Genomic DNA, 21,139 nt, shown 5'->3' with positions numbered 1-21,139 from the left:
TCAGGGCTGTTTCACGTCCGTGTCATCCACGAAACAGTCACCAGATGATTTCCTGCGACTGTTTTAACTGATCAATTATACAGGGGCTCCAGCGAGGCCGCTGCATTATACATGACGAGCCCAGCGGTGATCGCGCTGTCTGAGCGTCTCACTGCGCGTAGAGAGCCGTGCCTCTTCGCGATTGGCTCTCGGACTCGTCGACCACGCCTCTCGCCGACCGTGACTCCGCCCGCTGGCTGCGTCACACGCCAGTCAAGTGACGTCGAAGTTTCTGCAGGTGCTGGAAGAGGCGCAGCGTTGGCGTAATTCACGCGTTAAAACATCTCCAGCGGTAAGGCAAAGCCTCAATATCTCAACGTTATTTTTACATTGTTCGTAAGTTTGGACGCTTGCATATCGTGAGCGTGTCGTTGACGGTCATAGCCTAGTCAGTTCACGCTTTAACAGAAGGAATAACCTTCATTTGACATGAAGAGAAGCATCCTATGCGTTCTGCCTGCCCTGTGTTAACACGGGCTGTTGCTGCGGTGGTTGTCAGTGTCGATGTTCCTCACTGTGTGTTTTGTAGTCCGCAGACACAGAATTGGACTGTTTGCGCTGAAATACCTGCAAAAATAACGTTTGTCGTTTGCCATATGTTCTCTTGCTCGCCGTTACATAAGATGGCACCCGGGTTTCGATGTACAGTATTCCCTTATTTCCTTAAAGAACCCGGGAATGCTGCGCTGTGTGTATGTGTGCTGTACGGTTAAGGCATCCTGCCTGGCCCAGATGAAGATTACGTGGAGCGACCCCCACCGCCATCATCCGCCCTAACAGCTCCATTTTCAAACGCACAGCAAACGCAGCTCCCACTGCGCTGTCTGAGTTGAGCTGCCTCTGCATGGCTGCTGCTGTGGAGTGTGTTAGCTTTCTTTCCTCCTCAAGGCCTCGACATAGTAATACAGCCCTAAAGGTTTAAATAATACAGCGACCAGCAGCTGCTTATGGCACGTCAGCGTCCTCGAGGCCAGCTCATAGAGTTGGTTCTGCAAGCTCATGGGTTGGAGACGTTGAGCTTCTATACACTCTAAAAAAAGATGGTTCTTCAAGGGTTCTTCAAGGCAGTGTTTCTATATAGAATCATGAGTTCTGAGCATAACCAATCGCATGCTTAAATGGTTCTTTGTGTGCTATTTATTACCATTTTCAAAAAGGTTCTATATAGAACCATATACAGCACATTCTCCATCAGTTTAAAGAACAATTTCACTCTTTAAGAAGATGGTTCTTTAAGGGTTACTTAGTAAAGAAAATTATTCCGCATAGAAGCATGAACAATTTCCATAATTAAAGGGTTCTTGCTTCATGAAAAGGTTCTTTAGATTGATGCAAAAATGCATGAATGTGCTATAGACAGTTCTATATAGAACCTTGTTTGGAAAGGGTTCTGCCTAGCACCCAAAAGGGTTCTATTGTTGCAAGCTTGAACCACGAGTTCTGTGGTAAAATGCATCTTCAGATTGATGGAGAAAATGTCTGGATAGAACGAGAGACGCTTTTCATGATGAACGGGTTCTATAAAGAACCTTTTTGAAAGAGATTCTACTTAGCACCCAAAAGGGTTCTTCTGTTGTTACAATCTTGACATCATAGCAATAGAACCATTTTCAAAAAGGTTCTATATAGAAGCGTCTAAGCACATTCTCTGTCAAACTGAAGAACCTTTTTGTGATTCCAAGAACCCTTAGTCAGGCAAAGGGTTATTTGTGTTCATGGTTCTATATAGAACCATTTTCTTTACTAAAGAACCCTTGAAAATCATCTTTTTAATTGTGTATGTGATCGTATACTGAGGTTTGTAGTGCGCTGTGTAATAATATGGCAGTTAGGGGGCTTTGTGGACGTTCTTTCTATAAATCTGTCTGCATGTTTATTTATTAATATTCTTACCCTGAATTGTCTGCTGTCTTTTGGCCTTCATGTCTGCTGAAAATGTATTCATTGCTAGGATAATCTTAACCTTGTAAAACCTCAGGGTTATTACATATTATGGCTCATTATTCAGTAATTACATTGAACTACAGTGCAAACTGGCTGAGCTATTCTAAGGTTATAGAAGTGTGTAATAAAACTTTGGGCTTTCCGGTGGGCCCTGGCCATTTAGGATGAAAGAAATGCTCCTGTATTTTTGAACCTAATCTCTTTCTACTGCATCTGTATCATACAGTCAGTTACTTCAGAGCATGATTTCTCTGTACTTATAGCAGAAGGAATTAATACAGTCAGCTCCAAAATTATTCACACCTTTGGTAAAGATGGGTAAAGAATGTCTTGTAGTGGGTTTGGCATGAAAAAGGATAATTGTACAGAAAAGAACCTCCTCTGTACTGTGAAGCATAGAGGATCTACAATGTATTGGGGCTGTTTTTCCTCCAGAGACTCTCAGAGCCTTGGTAGGAAGAATGGCATAATGGCCCCTATGAAGTACCAGGACAGTATCAGTGACATCTGTCTGCCTCCTTTTAAAAGCTTAAGCTTGGTCGTGCTTTGTGAATTTCCAGCAGGACAATCATCCAAAACATACATCCAAATCTGCATAAAAATGAGTTACTGACATGGCCATCCCAGTCCCCCGACCTAAACCTCATTTAAAACCTGAGGGGTGAGCTTAAGAGCAAAAGAGAGGACCTAGGACCCTGAAGGACCTGGAGAGGTTCCTTGCCCTCTCATCAAGCATTATAGGAGAAACCTCACTGAGCCTCTTTTACCAACAGTTCTTAAGAAGACATTTCTTCTTAAAACCCACTTATGACAGTTTTTACAAAGATTCTGACATTTGCCGATGTTTTCTTATTTGAGGTTTGTTCTTAGATAAAAACCGAATCTATACACACTCAAGAGCACAATGAGTCATAGTTTAAGAACACATCATGAATCTGACGTAGACTTCTTCTTAGGACTTGTCTCCCAAAGACATTTAAGAAAAAACCTAGAAAGATGTTGGTGAATGAGACCCAGTGTTGTTATGCTGGCATAGAAGGGTTGCACATATTAACCAGCATATTTGAGTGTATTGCTTTTATTTGTGGAGAGGTACTAATAATTATGACACGTGATTTTGTTAAAAGAATAATAATGTTATGTGGTTTTGTTAATAAAGATATTTCTTGATTAAGTTAAATGTTACATTTTTTCTCAGAATTTCTCATAATGTGGTGTGAGATTGAGCTACATAAACACATAAATAAAAACAAATACACAAAGGCACATTTCATGACCTTTATCGAGGATGCCAGTAATTATGGAGCTGACTGCATGGTAAATTTCATAGAGGTACAAGACCTTCCCAGAGTAATACAGGTTTAAGCTCAGTGCTTTCACCATGTATGTAAAATGAAAAGTGTAATTATTCACAAATGTTACGCTAAGATGCGGTCATGAGGTCAGAGTTTCAGTGTGTGATGATTATTGATTCTGTAGAGCTCTAAATATACCACACAGATTGTTTTGACTCAGAAAAATACATGAAAATATTGCAGTACAAAAGATCGCAACATATCAGGTTCTTGTGCTAAATAGTGATCTTTAAAGCAGTATAATATAGCTATAAACAATAGAACAGATATGATGCACCCAGATGCCAGGTGTTTGATCATTGGCAGTGCTTTCCAAGAAAGCAAACGAGCGACCCTCATAAGAGACAGAGGGGGTTATCTGTAATACAGGTTTGAATTTCGATATGCTGGTTCCAGCGTTCATTTTTTAGATTTTTCAATACTGCATTGAGATGATTGCATCCTTACATAATGTGAAATAGCCTTTCATAGCCCACAGCTGTGGAAAGCTACTTCATCCTGCTGAACCCCCCTTTTGCAATATAATATACGACACTAAAGATGCTCATCCCTGAAGGAATAGTGTTTCTCTGCAGCAGCGTTTTGTCTCACTGATAGTCACTGGCTCCACATTGTGCGCACCTCAAAGTGATGTTCTATTTTTAGGGTGCCCAGGCCCTCTGTTATCTGGAGAAACGTTGAAATGTTGAAGCACTCCAGGACACTTTGGTGTTGTACAGAGCTTTCCAGCATACCAGCGCATACCAATCATTTTTGATTCAGCAGTTACGTAATGTATCAGTTAGGGAGATAATATGGAAGACCTTTGTTTACACCAACAGTCCATTTGAAGATGGATTAAGATGTTATTGGAAATCTTCATCAGGAGCAATATAGCTTGCCACCCTCAATGCATTACACAGGTTCAGGTATGTCCTACTTAACCTGTAGACACCCTGCTCAGATTCTGAATGAGCGCAGCGTCGTGCTCCACTTTACTTTAATGCCACATGCTGCTCAGGTTTCTTTGAAACTCAATAGGGTACTGGATGCCTAGCTGATCACCGGCATTTCTGTCCAGCAATAATAGGTTACAGAATGTCGGCACAGATGTTGTTCTGTTTAGCGGATACATCGAGCAATAAATCCTGTATTACAGGTTGTATAAGTGATTAGCTGAAGATTGCAGTGACTGTGTGATATTCCTTCAAGATGTAAGTTCTTTTATTTCCTGCATGTGCTCATAAAAGGTAGATATAGATGCTTTGAGATCAAGCCATAACCCATTCAGCAAAGGCAGTAACACTTTTTTAAGGTGGGAAGGAAAATTTGAAGCTGATTTCAGCTGAAAAGTATCTATTATTAAAGAGCTTTGGCAGTTTGGGGAGCTGTTTTTATTTGTTTTTGTAAAATTTCATGCATTGGAATCTTCTGAGATGTGCAGGTTTTATGAATCCACCAATCAAGCTAATCATCTACTCATACCGTTTTCTGGCTGCATGTAAAGCGTCCACATAGTTTTACATTTTTTTCTTGGTCATTGTGGTCTGCTTTGCTTGATCTTCATCCACCTGATTATCAGAGCACAGGCACAGCTTGTCTACCAAAATGCTAAATAGCTAAATATACACTGCTCAAAAAAATAAAGGGAACACTCAAATACCACATCCTAGATCTGAATGAATGAAATATTCTCATTGAATACTTTGTTCTGTACAAAGTTGAATGTGCTGACAACAAAATCAAACAAAAATCATCAATTTTTTGAGCAGATCGCTCTCCACCGCGTCTCTAGACTGTCACGTCTGTCACATGTGCTCAGTGTGAACCTGCTTTCATCTGTGAAGAGCAAATTTGCCAATCCTGGTGTTCTCTGGCAAATGCCAAGCGTCCTGCACGGTGTTGGGCTGTGAGCACAACCCCCATCTGTGGACGTCGGGCCCTCATACCATCCTCATGGAGTCGGTTTCTAACCATTTGTTCAGACACATGCACATTTGTGGACTGCTGGAGGTCATTTTGCAGGGCTCTGGCAGTGCTCCTCCTGTTCCTCCTTGCACAAAGGTGGAGGTAGCGGTCCTCCTGCTGGGTTGTTGCCCTCCTACGGCCTCCTCCACGTCTCCTGGTGTACTGGCCTGTCTCCTGGTAGCGCCTCCAGCCTCTGGACACTACGCTGACAGACACAGCAAACCTTCTTGCCACAGCTCACATTGATGTGCCATCCTGGAGGAGCTGCACTACCTGAGCCACTTGTGTGGGTTGTAGAGTCCGTCTCATGCTACCACGAGTGTGAAAGCACCACCAACATTCAAAAGTGACCAAAACATCAGCCAGAAAGCAGAAAGGTACTGAGAAGTGGTCTGTGGTCCCCACCTGCAGAACCACTCCGTTATTGAGTGTGTCTTGCTAATCGCCAATGATTTCCACATGTTGTCTATTCCATTTGCACAACAGTGTTCCCTTTATTTTTTTGAGCAGTGTACATTTGAATTGCACTTTAATTGCACATCCTGCTCACCCACAGCATATTAATGCAGGACAGCATCCCCTCAACCCCCAGTGGGGTGATGCTTCAAAAATTTGCTGTTGATTATTGCCAGAGTCCAAAATGACTCCGGAGCCCAAAAAATGTTATTTTGAAAGGCTCCAGGAATCTTTTTTTTGACTGAAACTTCAGTAGTTGTCCGCATAATTTAATTCTTGAGATATAAACAAAGTCATTCAGAGAGGTTTTATACAAAATGGTTCATTGTAGAGAAACTTACATCCTCATGTACCTTTACAGTGGTGAAAGCCAGTAGTTTTATTTTATTTACCACCCAAAACCACCAGGAAACCTCTACATGTATTCTAAGTATTTATATAAATGCTGATGTTGGCACAGTAGTGGTAAATATGAAAGTTTTCCTTGGGGACTATTTTTCCTTTGCCTGCACGTACACCTCCACCATGAATGGAGTCTTAAAAATACATTTTAGACCAAAACCTCATCACAAAAATGCCATAAAACAGTAACATATTCACAACTATTTGATATAATGACTTCTGTGATTTTCTCTTCCATTCCTATCACCGCCATTGTGAGCAATTCAGACTCGCTGAGTTTCTAGAACAGAGCATTTCACACCAAACCACTCAGAATGACTTTTGTGTACTTCTGATGAATGTAATTCTGCAGAAATTGTGAATTCCCCTTTAAGGTTGAGTCAGAGGTCCTTTCAAACGTATGCTGGTGCAAGAAGTCTTACTACCACCTGAATCATTCTGATTAAGATCAGACGTCCCTCCACGTGGTTTATTTTACTATGCGTCTCATTTACAGCATGAAATGGCATGACATCTTGTTTTTTGATCCTGTAGATACCAACTGACAGTAATTTCATATTTCTCTGCATCGATTGCAGTAGACCGGGTCAAGGCTTTCTCAGGCTTTATAAACAGTGGTCAGCAGTCATCCTTTTTGGCTCAGTCAAATAGAGGTCAGAGAAACACTATCACAGGGTCTGTTTTTAGATTTCCGATAGTGAGACAGATTGGACCTGCTCCAATGGCACTGTATCAAATATTGATCCAGCATGGCACGGCTAAGTCTGATTGATGCCAAACCCTGGCGTCTGTGATCTCTTTTAAGTTTGTAAGAGTAATGTTTCAATCTTGCTCGACAAATTTTTGTTGGTACATGACCTGGTGGCATGTTGTTGTCACCCAAACATGTACACTATTACATGTATCCTGCTCACTGGTTATGGTGTAAGTTAGCTCTTCGGGATTTGTGTATGGCTTAGGTGCTGTGGTTGATCAACACTGTCCTTCACTTACGTTATTTTTACAGTATATATCAAAATATCAAAATGTATGTGACGCCTATGCTGCATAGTAACAAGTAGAAGAGTAGCAATACACATTTTCAGGCTCAATATGATTTTTTTGATTCTGAGCTAAAGATTTGAGTCCATTTTCAGTATATTATAGACTCAATGTCTTGAAACGCTATAGAAATAATTGTGTTTGATCTTAGTCGTCTTACAGTTTTATTATTTTTGCAGATCAAATATGAATTCTCAATTAAAACAAAATTGTAACCTCTTGAATGTATAAGCATCTTCAGATAAAGAGGCCCAGTCATTTAAGTGTGAGGGCCTATATAACATAAGCACAGCCATCCACTTTACTAGGTTCTTAGTTTTGTTCATTAACGGATTTCTAGGCTATAAATGAAAGACCCTTGGAAGACACTGAGAGGCATATTGGTGATACAGTTTATTGCAATACACCTTTTAAAGTGTAAATATTGCCAATATTTGATCAAGTTTTGAAATCATTACATGCCTATTAATGACACACTTATAATTCTTGTTGTAAGAAAAGCACACACACCAATCAGGCATAACATTATGACCACCTCCTTGTTTCTGCGCTCATTGTCCATTTTATCAGCTCCACTTACTACATTGGTGCACTTTGTAGTTCTACAGTTACAGACTGTAGTCCATCTGTTTCTCTGTGTACTTTATTAGCCCGCTTTTACCCTGTTCTTCAGTAGTGAGGACCCCCATCAGTGGAGCTGATAAAATGTATGAGTGTAGAAACAAGGAGGTGGTCATAATGTTATGCCTGATCGGTGTACCTTTGACACAAGTTCTACTACACGAGAAGAACCAAACATCTTTAATTAACATGTGTTAGCTTTAAAAAGGTTCTTTCAATTCACGAAAGGTTCTGTCAACTAAAGGTTTACATTCAAAGTTTATATTGGCCAGCTTATTGTGAAATGATCAAACAACATAAAGTGGCGGACACACACTAAATGTGAGCTGACCCGGGTCTGAGAAGACACATAAAGCTGTTTAGAGAAAGCTAGAGTCTTAGTCTTAGTCTAGTTACATATCAGTATGGCATGATTTTTAATGTAGAAAGCAAATGGAGGGGGTGGACCTCCGTGCCATTTGATGATAATTGATTGTGCAGACTAAATCTCAATCGATTCATTTCTCACAGCTACCGTAAGGCCTTATGAATAGCACTGGAAGATTGATGGAGGCGCTTTAAGTTTTGATAATTTACAGCACAGTTTTACTCGAGCTTCGTCCAGTTTCTGCTACATCACAAACCAAGCACTAACATCTAGGACTACAGTGTATTTACCTAGGAAAGTGTTTTATCTTCTATGGAGTAGATTTCACAAAAGAGTGCATTTTCTACCAAGCAGTTAAACATACGAAGGCATTTTCATGATAAATTACATCATGACAAGCTTTCCTGAGAATATCATAGGTATTGTCAGTACTTTCTGAATGATTTTGCATTCTAACTAATTTTGATAGGAAATTTTTGACACTGCATGTTAAAACTGTAGGTTTTCATGTCAGATAAAGTCTCTAGAACCATGGTAACCAGCCTTGGTGCTGGAGATCTACCTTCCTACAGGGTCTGGTTCCAAAAACCATCTGCCAACCCTTCTCCAGCAAGTGAACTTCTTAAGAAGCTCTTTATGGCTGGATGAGATGCATTCATCTTAGGTAAGAGGGGGAAGCAGCATGTTAGGTGCAGGTTGGAAGTAAACATTTCCAGGAGAAGGGCTGGTGACCACTGCTCTAGAAGATCTAAGGTGCTAATGCTAATATTAATCACTGCAGTTGAAGATGCAGCATAAGATGCACCATAGGTTTTTTGAATGATGTGACAACATCTAGGTTTGTTGAGGTAACACTGAGAACACAGAATTATGTTTTCAGTGTTTTTGGTTCTAGCTAATGACAATACCTTGGCCTTTTCTGCTGATCCTTTATATCCATAACAACGTCCCCTAAGCCACCTGACATAAAAAACTAAGTATAATATATGTAAAGCTGCATTATGTAACAGTACTACGGAAAAAAGAAGATCCAACTGGATGTTTAGATCTCAAATGCAAAATCATCATTTTACTAATGAAGATAATCAAGATATTTGATGACAATAGTAGATCATGCACTTACATCCTTGGAAGATATGTCCTTCGACAAGTTTTGAATTCTCTTTCAATGGAAAGATCGGATTCATCCTCTCGGAAAAGGGGTCTAAAGCATAACCGATGCCACAAAATGTTTTTTTTTTACCTTATTACATTACATTACCTGTAATTCCACCTTTCCACCAGAGAGGTATCCAGATACCCAAAACATGCATGGTGTAGACTTAATGAGTTACAAATCAAAAACTGCAGCACGTTATAATTCTGTTAAAATTGAATTGTTCAGCTGTATATTTATCCTCACATTTCTGCAATGCAGTGTAACAGATCCAACAGTGATTTCAAGTACTCATGTGTCCATGTACACAAGGCTGAAAGATGAATAGTTTCTATATCGAAATAACAAATTAAAAGAGCGCAATTTACAAATTATAAGAGCAACTTTTTCTTATTTGATAGTCTACATTATCAACAACATCGTCGTAAGTTTTAAGTGGAGAAGTTTAACCTAATAACAGAGAGCTTGTGAACTGCCTGTAGATGAGTTAGACCAATTAGAGGCAACCAAACCTTCATGTGTTGTGACATCACAACTACAGCTTACTGGCAGTCTGGCACAGTACACTCAAGCCATAAAAAGTGGATATTCTTCATAATAGGATATAATGGATAATAGGCCTAAAACTCAATTTATAGGAACTAACCGCAACTGAAATCGCACTCTCAATATCTGTCAGAAAATCGCAATTGGATATTTTTCCCAAATTGATTAGCTCTAGCATTTAGGATGTTTTTCCTTCAGATGTAAAGTTACCATTTTGGAGATATGTTTTGATTCCTACACTGATAATATGACATTTATGGCTAATTAAAAGCTGTTCTAAAAGAGATATCAGTCCCATGTCTGCTAAAAAAACAGTATTTCCACTCTCTCTTTCTTGTTTTCAGATGGCTTCAGCTACAGACAACCGTTATGGCCAAAAGGAGTCTTCTGACCAGAACTTTGATTACATGTTCAAGATCCTGATCATTGGCAACAGCAGCGTGGGAAAAACCAGCTTTCTGTTTCGCTATGCCGACGACTCTTTCACTCCAGCTTTCGTTAGCACAGTGGGCATCGACTTCAAAGTGAAGACCATCTACAGGAATGACAAGAGGATCAAGCTGCAGATCTGGGTGAGTTTGCAGCTCTTTGATCTCAAAATGGCATTGTGATGGAGTGTGATAAAACTATACTTTGTCACTGATAACGTTCATTAGAATTTCTTTTAGTATTCAGTTATTTAAGCAACGTATGACTTAAAATAATGAATGTAGAATTGCACCATGTTCTTGTTACTACCAGCAGCAACTACTACAAAGCAATTTTCATCATTTAAATGCAAAACATAAAAAGAAGCTCCTCAATTGTATGAAATAAATAAGCAAAGTATGTGTGACTAGCATCAGATGATGGCCAGTATGATGTGTGATGGTCAGTAGCCTGGCAGCAAAAGGAGGGCAGTGTGTACGGTTGGTTGGCCGCTGATATACTGATGTGAACTCACAGCCAATCAGAAAAGCACACAGGGTTTTGGTGATGGCATGACCCCCCTCCCCTGACTCGTCAGCACAGTGTAGAGAAGAAACAGCTCAGCAAAGGCCCATTAGGCACATTACACACTACACACTGCCCAGCAATTCTTCAGTGGCTTTATTGCATGTATATTATTGCATGTGGTCGTAAACAATTGTGCTGTGTTGCGTAATAGTCCAGCTGTTCATTAACCCTCCTACATACTTCATAGTATTTACACCTTAAAATGCTTCTTCATACATTTTATTTCACTATTTCTCACTCATAGCTATTTGTAGGCCTCAGCGATATGATGTTGTAATCAGATGTCAGCGATGATTGAAGTAACTCAATGACAATGCTCCAACGGCAATAATGACCATGTTGGGAAAGAGAACTGCTGTCTCATCTAGCATTATTTCAAAATCCAAAAAAAGTATTTCACATTACATGGTTACTAAGTAAGTGAACACAGTGCAGGATATTCAAGCCTACATTTAATAAATGTCAAACTATCTGTCGAACAATTGGTAAATTTTAAACAGTGCTGCTAACTGGGAGATAAGTTAAGTGATACTTTTTTAATCCCACCTCCACATTTAACCCATCCGTGAAGTGAAACACCACATACACACAAGTGAATACACACACACTATGGGGCAGTGAGCACACTTGCCCGGAGCGGTGGGCAGCCCTATCCACAGCGCCCAGGGAGCAATTGGGGGTTAGGTGTCTTGCTCAAGGACACCTCAGTCATGGACTGTCAGCACTGAGGATCAAACCGGCAACCTTCCGGTCACAGGGCCAGTTCCCTAACCTCCAGCCCACGACTGCCCCAAAGAGCTGCTAACAGCTCTGCCCACCGCAGAGCATGTTTGATTCTGGCTAACTAAAGCACTGATCCAAGTCTAGATGATTAAAAATAACGATAATGATTCAAATCTGAGAGACTGAAGTCAAGTGACTGTTGAAGGGACAGTGTTTGGATCTGTAGCCTGACAGGCTACTTTAATGTTAGCTTAGCGAGCAGGCTGCAGACCCAAACAGTGCCACCTATCATAGAACAGATTTGACTTTGAAAAGTGGTGCTATTTTGACACAAATTAAAATGTTTGAAAGAGCAAAAGAAGAGTGATGGTCAGAACCCCAACCTATTCTGTGGTGTGTGGGGGAGTGCAGGCTAAACGTGCCCCACTGCGCCACAGCATGGCTGTAGCTAAAATAACTAATGTTGAAATAAGAGGGTAGTGCACCATTTGCACTGATTTAACAGATAGCGCAGCTGCGTGACTGACGTTGAAAGGAAAGCAGAAATCAAACATGTTAATTGGTGTGTACAGTAAGGTAACCAGATTTCTCAAATGAAAACTGGGGATATTTCCAGTTCAGCATGTTTTTATCTCTGAAATAAAAAAAGAGGGGACAGTTCCAGTCATGTCCACATAGTGTGAGGAGAGAGACAGACACTGCTGCCAGAGGAGCTTCTGACTGAGACTGATGTTACCTTGTGTCTTTAAAAGATGTTTATGGTGACATTGTGGACTTGACCCTTGATAGCTTCTGGTCGAATTTTACACAGCAGTGTTTTCTAAAATTAGGCAAGGAAGTGATAGAAGTGGTTAGTAGGTAGCAGCAACCACCCTCTGTTGACCAAAACAAGCACAGCGTGAGATATCTGACCCTCTGCTCTGCTGCCAGGTCTTTTTTCGGACCTTCTGGTGTGTTTTTAATTCACAGCTATAAATGTTTCCATTTCTGGACAGCTCCAGCCGGGAGCAGGCCAACATAACTGGGGACTGTCCCTGAAAAACGGGGACATCTGGTCACCCTTATTAGCAGAGACTATGCATTTCTGATATATGTAGCTCTTTGCCAGGGCTGAGCTGCTGTCACGCTTAGTTTTTCTAAAGTTTTTCTTGGGTCTGATTTCTCCCCTTTTTCTGTGTGCACCATCTACCGGTGAACTCACACACCACCAGCTGATGAGCCCTTTAGAATATAAATGGGTGTAATGTTTTATTTGTCCATTCCGATGTGGAATAGAAATTTGAAACATCAAAATTTTAAATATCATAAAAAAATACCGCGGTATACCTTATAACCACCATACCGCCCAAACCTAGTGTCGATTCCACTTTTGCATTAGATGCCACTTTTGCATTAGTAAGTAGCGTAGAAGAAACTTTATTAGGATTTAAATTTGATGACGTTGTTGTGCGTATAGTCTTTTTGTGGAATAAAATAAGCATCCTTTTTTCTTTTTTCTTTTTTTTTGACATAAAAACAAGTCAGAAGTGCCGTTTCCAACCTGTCCATACAAATTTTAAAAGAACATAAATCTAATCTCTTATACACATGCACACACACACACACGCACACACACATCTTATAAGCTGCTTCTCCTTCTGGGTCGCTGGGGGTGCTGGAGCCTATCCCAGCTGTCATCAGGATTTCTTATACAATGAGCAATGTAATTAATTATATAACTACATAAGTACTTGTAAATACAACAAAATAACAATAACTCTAGACTTGTAAGGGTTAATGTGTGCAGGCATGGTGTTCATGGTGTTCGTGGGTATGAGTTGAAGCATATGGCAGAGACAGCTGGGAAATGTATTCTTTTAGCACAGGGCTTTTTTATGAGGTACTGGGTTGCAGCACAGGGCTCAGTGACATGAAGACAGGAAACAGTCCTCCTCCTGTTCATTACAGCTTTTCTGGTAACCTAATAGTTCCCCTTAGCATTATTTGCACAAGAGCATGGGAGCTGTAACCCTGGATGGCACTGCTGACTGAACAATGCTGTGTTGATTGTTAGGAGTGTGGACAGGTAATCAGATACTGAGTTAACCACTCCAAGAACCAGTATATAAAATACTGAAATATTTCTTATAAACATTTCCAGAGACCTCTTATAATTAGCAGCTGACACAGGTGTTCAGCTTCAATCGCATAGCTTGTATAATCTCTATAGAAAAGCACTGTCAAAATGTAAGTTACCAAAAATCTAAATAAATACAAAAATCAATGCTGAAGATTTGTTAGCATTTCTTTTCTAATTCAACGCTGTGTTGTGATGCAAAAACAAAAATATGTATTGTCTTGCAAAATTTGTGTATCATTATACTTTAACTGTATTCTTACAAGGGATTCATGATGATATTGAGTTAAGACTATCTGCTTTAGATGTTTAGATTTGACTGCTATTGAAATAGGTGATATAATTATTACTGAAAAGTGTTGAGATTATTTAATTTGATTTGATTAAGCATTCTTATAAATTAATTAGTGCTAAAAAAATGAATTTAAACTAAGCATAGAAATTAGATCTAAGCTGCAGCGGAGCATGTGTGTGTTTGCAGAGGGGACCAAAATGTAAAACAAACTAGAAGAGCCGAACGTTAAGGCAGCGCAGGCCTTCTGAGCTAAAATATCTGCATTTTATTCATTTATACTTTTACAGCCCTATATAAATAAACATTACATGTATCCATTATGTTAATCCAGGTAGAAACACAATTAAACAAGTGTTTAAGTATCAGCATCAGTATGTGCGTGAAAAATGTTGAATAGCAGCATCAGCACACAGCACTCACATCTGTACTGTATTACACTGCAGGCATTCATGCACTGTGCGCTACTATATGGTGCCTGGATGTTAAAACACTGAAAAAGTGATGCATTGAATTTCTGTAATGGAAATGGATATCATAACAAGATCAAGAAAGCAAGATACTGAATGTTCCTCACTTTTTGTAAATAAAAGCATTTAAAGTTTTATGTAAAAACTGATAAACTTTCAAAATGTACTATTCACTCCCCAGTCCACACAGTGTATATATGGAAATTAGGCTGCAAAATGTCAACACGTTCTCATATATCTATCTATTCAGGCTACAGGAGGTTAACCCAACTCATTCACACTGACGTTATAAGGAGTGAACTATTTTTTTGTATGAGGCCAGCTAGTCAGAACAGAGCTCATTTACATATTTTGGACTTAAAGGCAAAAGGTGCTTGATTTAAGACGCAGAGTGCGTTTGTGTATTAAGTAACATCACAGGGCTGATAGTCAGGCTATGCAATGCATTATATCTCTCTATTCCTTCTGTCAAACATAAACACATGCACCACACACTGATGGAAAGTGTAGATGAACATTCTTCTGACATGTAAATAACATCCAAAGTTTAGTTTTTTTTCTTGCTCACAGTTCATTTTCTTTTCTTTAATTCTTACAAACACTCAAATACTGAAATTAGTCTGCACACACAAGCCTGGCATTCACTGAGAGTCCTGTCGATTGATTTAATCCGGTCTTGGTGTATAATTTAATCAGCATTGTTACTCTAATTGGACGGGTTCCTGACTAATTAAATTAAATTTAATTAGTGTTTTTCTTGGCCATTTGAGGCAATTATGTCTGCACAAAACTAGCTCTGATTCTCAGCTCCAGCACGGTGCTGAGTGATTTCATTGGTCGCCTGTGTGGTGCTATTAGTGTAGTTCGAATGTAATCAAACGCTGCAGTTACAAATCAGTGTATTTTCAAATGGCATGACCACAGTTGCATGTCAAATAATTGTTTTTCAAAATGGTGTTGCTTTTCTCATTAGGACACAGCAGGGCAGGAGCGCTACAGGACCATCACCACAGCCTACTACAGGGGGGCCATGGGCTTCATCCTCATGTACGACATCACTAATGAGGAGTCCTTTGCTGCTGTACAGGACTGGTGAGCGACTTCTGAAACCTGGCGTTAGATGTATACAGAATGTTTTCCAGCATTTCTGCCTGAATCGGAAATTGGATTGAACAGTGTGGTCTTAGAGGGCCGGATGTTGTGATGTCACAACTATTAACATGCACATATGACCACCCATTCCGGCCTACAGTAGTTTCACCTGCTCAGTCACTCTGGAAGCGTGCTGTTACTGCAGACCGTCTGTAGCGGAGGTATGGGAAGGAGAGATGTGTGAAAACAATTGAAGCCCTGGCTGTTGAAAAGCAAATTTATGATCGCAGCCTTCCGAAGAATCCACACATCTGAAAGGAGTGGTTTGTTTTGTATATTTCAGCGTGGGCTGCTTTTTGAATGACACACAATACAGGACGACCAGAACAGCGAATATTTACACTAACCAGCCACTTTATACACCACCTTGTTTCTACACTCATTGTCCATTTTATCGACTCCTCTTGCCATGTATGTGCACATTGTAGTTCTACAGTTACAGACTGTAGTCCATCTGTTTCTCTGCATACTTTGTTAGCCCCCTTTTACCCTGTTCTTCAGTGGTCAGGACCAAAACAGAGCACGTATTATTTGGCCAATACAAATAGAGCAACAAATGAGCTATTGTCTCTGACTTTACCTCTACAAGGTGGTAAGAGTGTCTAAAAGAGTGGACAGTGAATGGACACAGTGTTTAAAAACTAGCAGCACTGCTGTGTCTGATCCACTCGTACCAGCGCAACATACACCAACAGACCATCACCACATCAATGTCAACATTGAAGAACAGGATAAAGGGGGCTAATAAATTATACACAGAAACAGGTGGACTACAGTTTGTAATTACAGAATTTCAAAGTGTACCTGTATGGTAAGTGGACACTATATGGAAAATGAGTTATATACAAGGAGGTGTACTTAATGAAGGTGCTGGTTGGCACCAAACTTTTTTCTTATTCTAAGAAATAAAGACGGGGTAGAAATGGATATTGATACATAAAACCACACACATTTTACTAAATCAGGAAAAGAGGAAATATAAGAAAAATAAAGAATATTGGCCCTGCATCAAATATCTGTGCCTTTCATACAACAGGTCTACACAGATAAAGACATACTCATGGGATAATGCCCAAGTGCTTCTGGTGGGAAACAAGTGTGACATGGAGGATGAAAGGGTGGTCGCTGCTGAGAGGGGCCGACAGCTCTCTGAACATCTTGGTGAGTTTATTCTTCCCCATTCAAGGCATTTATTCAACCGTTTATTTACACATCCAGGACAGGAATGTTATTCTTGTGTGTACATACTGTAGAGTAACATTTCTGAAATTTATAAAAGTGTATTGCCTCTGAATGCTAGAAGTGAACTCAACGCATATTAGTTCATGATTGTAATGTAATGTCTCGATCTTAAAGCACTGACGTGTCTATATTTTGCCCATTTTAGTAGTACGTCCATTTTACAGATAACAGTAAGGCAGCATGATTAATCATATTTGTTATCACCATCATGTTCTGAATGTCCCTGATAAATGCATTACTAAAAGCTGCAATGATAGGACAAATCAAATTACATTTGCAGCGCAAGAGTAACATCATTAGATTAGTGTGAATGCAGGATAATAAACGTTAACGTTAGAGAGAGCCAGGCTCAAACTTTGCTCTGCCACATGTAGAGCTAGTGATTTAGCCATTCTGCTAAAGAGCCAATTACAACGTATACACATGTGCACAGCTCAGTTTGTAACACTAATCATTCTTCTAAATGACTATTCATATTCCTGGTGTGTAGAATGTGTAAAGGTAACTGTTACAACAAACCTGCATCACCATAAGGAGCATTTAACATTTTTTCATATATATGAATAAATATAGATGTGTGTGTGTGTGTGTGTGTGTGTGTGTGTGTGTGTGTGCTATTGGTAGGTTTTTTGTTTTTTTTTGGACTTTGCACAATAGTGAGTATTTTTGTAGGTTACAATTTTTCATGATTTTCTTAAAACAGAGTTTATAATGTTATTAGTTTTAGAGTCTGCAATTGTTGCACACCCAGAGACACTATTTACAGTTAATTGCTACTCATATCTTCACAATATTGAGTACATTTGCATTTTATGTGCATAGTGTGCTGCCGTAGACAACAGTATGTCATGCAGTATAAGAAACCACATAAGAAAGCCTATTTGAAATAAAAAGCAAAGTAAAAAAACATGAAAAAGATGAAGAGCAACCATGTTTTAGCTGGTCGACTATATCTGGGATGTTTGCATAAATTTTTGTTTTAATTATGAGCAAACCATAGCTTTTCTCTCAGTTTATCATAAGAGCAGTTGTTCATGTTAGTGTGAAAATTTCTTTTTGCTCCAGGTTTCGAGTTTTTCGAGGCCAGCGCCAAAGACAACATTAACGTGAAGCAGACATTCGAGCGGCTGGTAGACATCATCTGCGAGAAGATGTCAGAGAGTCTGGACGCCGCTGACCCTGCCGTCACAGGGGCCAAACAGGGGCCGCAGCTGACCGAGCAGCCGGCTGCCCCACATCAGGACTGCGCATGCTAAAAGCTAAAAGAGTCCCCCTCCCTAAAGCCTCTCCAAATACACTGCCCTGCACTACCACATCCAGGATAAAAGGTAATACAACAATAAAAAGGGTTAAAGAAAAGAAATCTAAACTCGGCTCCTCCCACAACACGTATCCCCTCTCGTTTCCACGCAGGCCCTTTTCCACTATGTTTCGATTCATTTTGAGAGCGTGATTTAATTTCGTCCCCCATGACACTATTTTTATGGATCTGTCCACTTTTGCTACCCACCAGTCTCAGACTCGGTGAGGGAAAGCCATATTACACTTTACGATTTTACCATTAGTCCTAAGTTTGGCGAAGCACAAACTATGACTTTGTGTGTTAGCTTTTTTGCTGAATGCTGTCTCCTCTGGCCTTTATGTGCCATTTTTAATCTTTTTTTTTTTTAACCCTCTATCGTTTCTTTATATTTTTGTATAACTTCTTTTGTTCTCATGCTCTCCTTTTGTTAAACGAATTATGAACAAAGAATAGAGAAGAAATTTCTGTATATTTATTCCAAATGTGTATATAGACAATGTGCAGTATTTAATTGATACAGGTATAGAAACATATTCAAAAATGTTTTTGAAAATGACATCATTCTGAAGTTATGAAGAAAACAAGAGAAGTCATGTTAGTGTTTTTGTGGTAATCCTTTGCATTGCTCGTCAGAAACCTCTCTCGCCGAATTGTAGGTGTACCTTTTAGTCACTGGACTGCTTCATCTTAACCCCCTTCATGAGACTTTGTGAAATTCAGTTGTCATCCACGGATATTCCTCAGTGTACAAATGCATGGAAGGAAATGAAGCCATTTAGGCGAATAGTTATCAGATTCTGCACTGTTGATTTAGATCCAAACACTTGCAAACTGGAAGATAGTTCAGTATGTGTTCTTGCAGTCACAACATTGTAGCAGCAGGACTTTTATTCTGCCACGTTTAAAGGAGTACTCCATTATTTTGCAACCTAATCTCCATCTACCACATTTGCAGCACACAGTCAAGTACCTCGGGCGGTAATTTCCATCTCTTTAGAAAAGAACAGGATAAACATTGATTCGATACACATTTATAATAGACACAAATGGGCAGATGCTTCAGCTGAAGCACCTGCTTGTTGACTTCCATTGAGTTCAGTTATAAAATTCTGGTTCTTTTGTTAAGCTCAGAGCAGTGTGGCAAAATTGTAGGCAATGCTAATGGGCAATATGCTCCAGATACAGCAGAGATTAAACTGACAAATGCTGGAAATTCCTTTAAAAGCTCCACCTGCCAAACCATCCTTTTGGCCCAAGTTTCAAAGAGTGGAGTCTGGTTTTGACTTTCGAAAAATGTTTTACTGTCCAAACGACTGTAGGACTTTTATTCTTACACTGTGCTGCAGAAGACAAGTTACGGTAAACATCTCATGCTGTAAATGTGTACTTGTAATGCTACAAGGCTGATCGTCAGGACTGTTAGTAGACATAGCTAATATAGGCATTATTAAAAATATAAGGCGGTGATGACAGGAATCAGTGCCCCTAAATAACTTTTTTGTGACTTCAGTGAATTCTCCATGTACTACAACAGATAATTCCCAGCTTTTTTTCCTTTGCTATGCTGTCTTCCTGGAAACTATTGTAAATATATTTGAGTCTTTAGTTTTATGTGTGGATTGTGCTGTATTGACTCTGGGTAAAACAAGATAAGAGAAAAACTTAATTATTTAAAGTATGTGCTTTATCTGCTATTGTGTGTATGCCTGCTTGTGAATGAATGTGTCACTTTATTACAAAGCAATATTGAGAAAATATCTTTTGAAGTATTATTCGTTATTTCGTCACATCCTTTTAGGTATGAGAGGAATATTAAAGGGTTTGCAAAAAAAATAAAATAATAATAATACCGGTACATGGAATCTCACAGGTTTGCAGGAATGCTTCTTAAATGTGTTTGCTATGGTTTTTAAGTTAGCATGTCCCGTCTTACATCTCAGTGGGAAGAGGACGATTTGAACGGGAAAACAGAGGCAATGAAAAGTCTACAGCGCTCCTGTGTGACACCAAATAGTGGTCAGGTGGTCCAAGCAGACCTTTGTGTCCTCTGATTTACTTTATTGCAATCATAATACAAAAGAAATTGAAACATGCATCTGATGAAAACACAGAAGCAAACGTTCAGCATCCTCACTGCTCCATTTCACATCATCCAAACACTGAAACCACGCTGTTTCAGTAGGAATAGCACTGGCTTGTTGCTTTTGTATTTTTGCTTTACTGTCTTACTTTCATTGTTTTGTTTTACAGTCTTCACTCTGATTTGTATGCCTCATTGTGATCTTTTTCTATTTATTTTATTTTTTCTACATTTCTTTTTCTTATATAAGACTTCAGTGTATGTTTAAGAAAACAAGATAAACTATTATGCAGTAGTAAATTACTCTAAATACAGTAAGGGGTATGGTGTCAAATGTTCATTGGTGAAATTTACCAAACCAACTGTCTATGTTGTGGAAATTACAGAAATGGAAAAAAATAAATAAAAATAAAGGTTTGTGCTGTAAAATGAACTTGTATTTTTTCATCATTAGACATGTTTGAATACTTCTGTAGACTGTAATGAAACGTCTAAGTAGAGCTGCACTAGAGGGCACCAGCGGACAGTCTTTTCTTGGCTCCTCTCTTAAAATAGCTCATTGCCTTTGGGGGAAATATGACGTCAAAACACAGCCTGCATCAGCTGTTGCCATGGGAACAGAGAGACAGAATGATCAGGTGATTTATGAAGGATGATAAGCCTTGGCTGGAAAAGAAAAATGTAGGAAAGGATGACTGTCCTATAGCGCAAGTAAAATGTTCAGTTAAAGGGAATCTTTTAGTCCCTCAGGGAAGGAATTGTTTTCTTATGGCTAAAAGGGCAACTGAACAGGCTTTATTTAGAACTTGACTCAGATTTCAGAGACTGGAGACTCTGTTTTTGACATTTTGTGTATTTCTATTATGTGATAAGACTGGTGATTTTGATTCA

At 39.4% G+C, this 21,139-nt stretch overlaps 1 protein-coding gene across 1 annotated transcript; it reads left to right on the top strand.

Moving 5' to 3' along the window:
• Positions 1–246: 246 nt before the first annotated feature.
• Positions 247–20,681, top strand: rab3ab (RAB3A, member RAS oncogene family, b). The gene is made up of 5 exons (XM_017702328.2): positions 247–331; positions 10,219–10,446; positions 15,445–15,563; positions 16,660–16,784; positions 17,931–20,681. The coding sequence occupies exons 2-5, from the start codon at positions 10,219–10,221 to the stop codon at positions 18,119–18,121; spliced, it is 663 nt and encodes a 220-aa protein (XP_017557817.1). The 5' UTR covers positions 247–331; the 3' UTR covers positions 18,122–20,681.
• The last annotated feature ends 458 nt before the right edge of the window (positions 20,682–21,139 follow it).

This window comes from Pygocentrus nattereri, chromosome 15 (assembly GCF_015220715.1).
Source record: "Pygocentrus nattereri isolate fPygNat1 chromosome 15, fPygNat1.pri, whole genome shotgun sequence".
NCBI classification, from domain to species: domain Eukaryota; kingdom Metazoa; phylum Chordata; class Actinopteri; order Characiformes; family Serrasalmidae; genus Pygocentrus; species Pygocentrus nattereri.
This window is presented reverse-complemented; position numbering and strand designations above follow the sequence as displayed.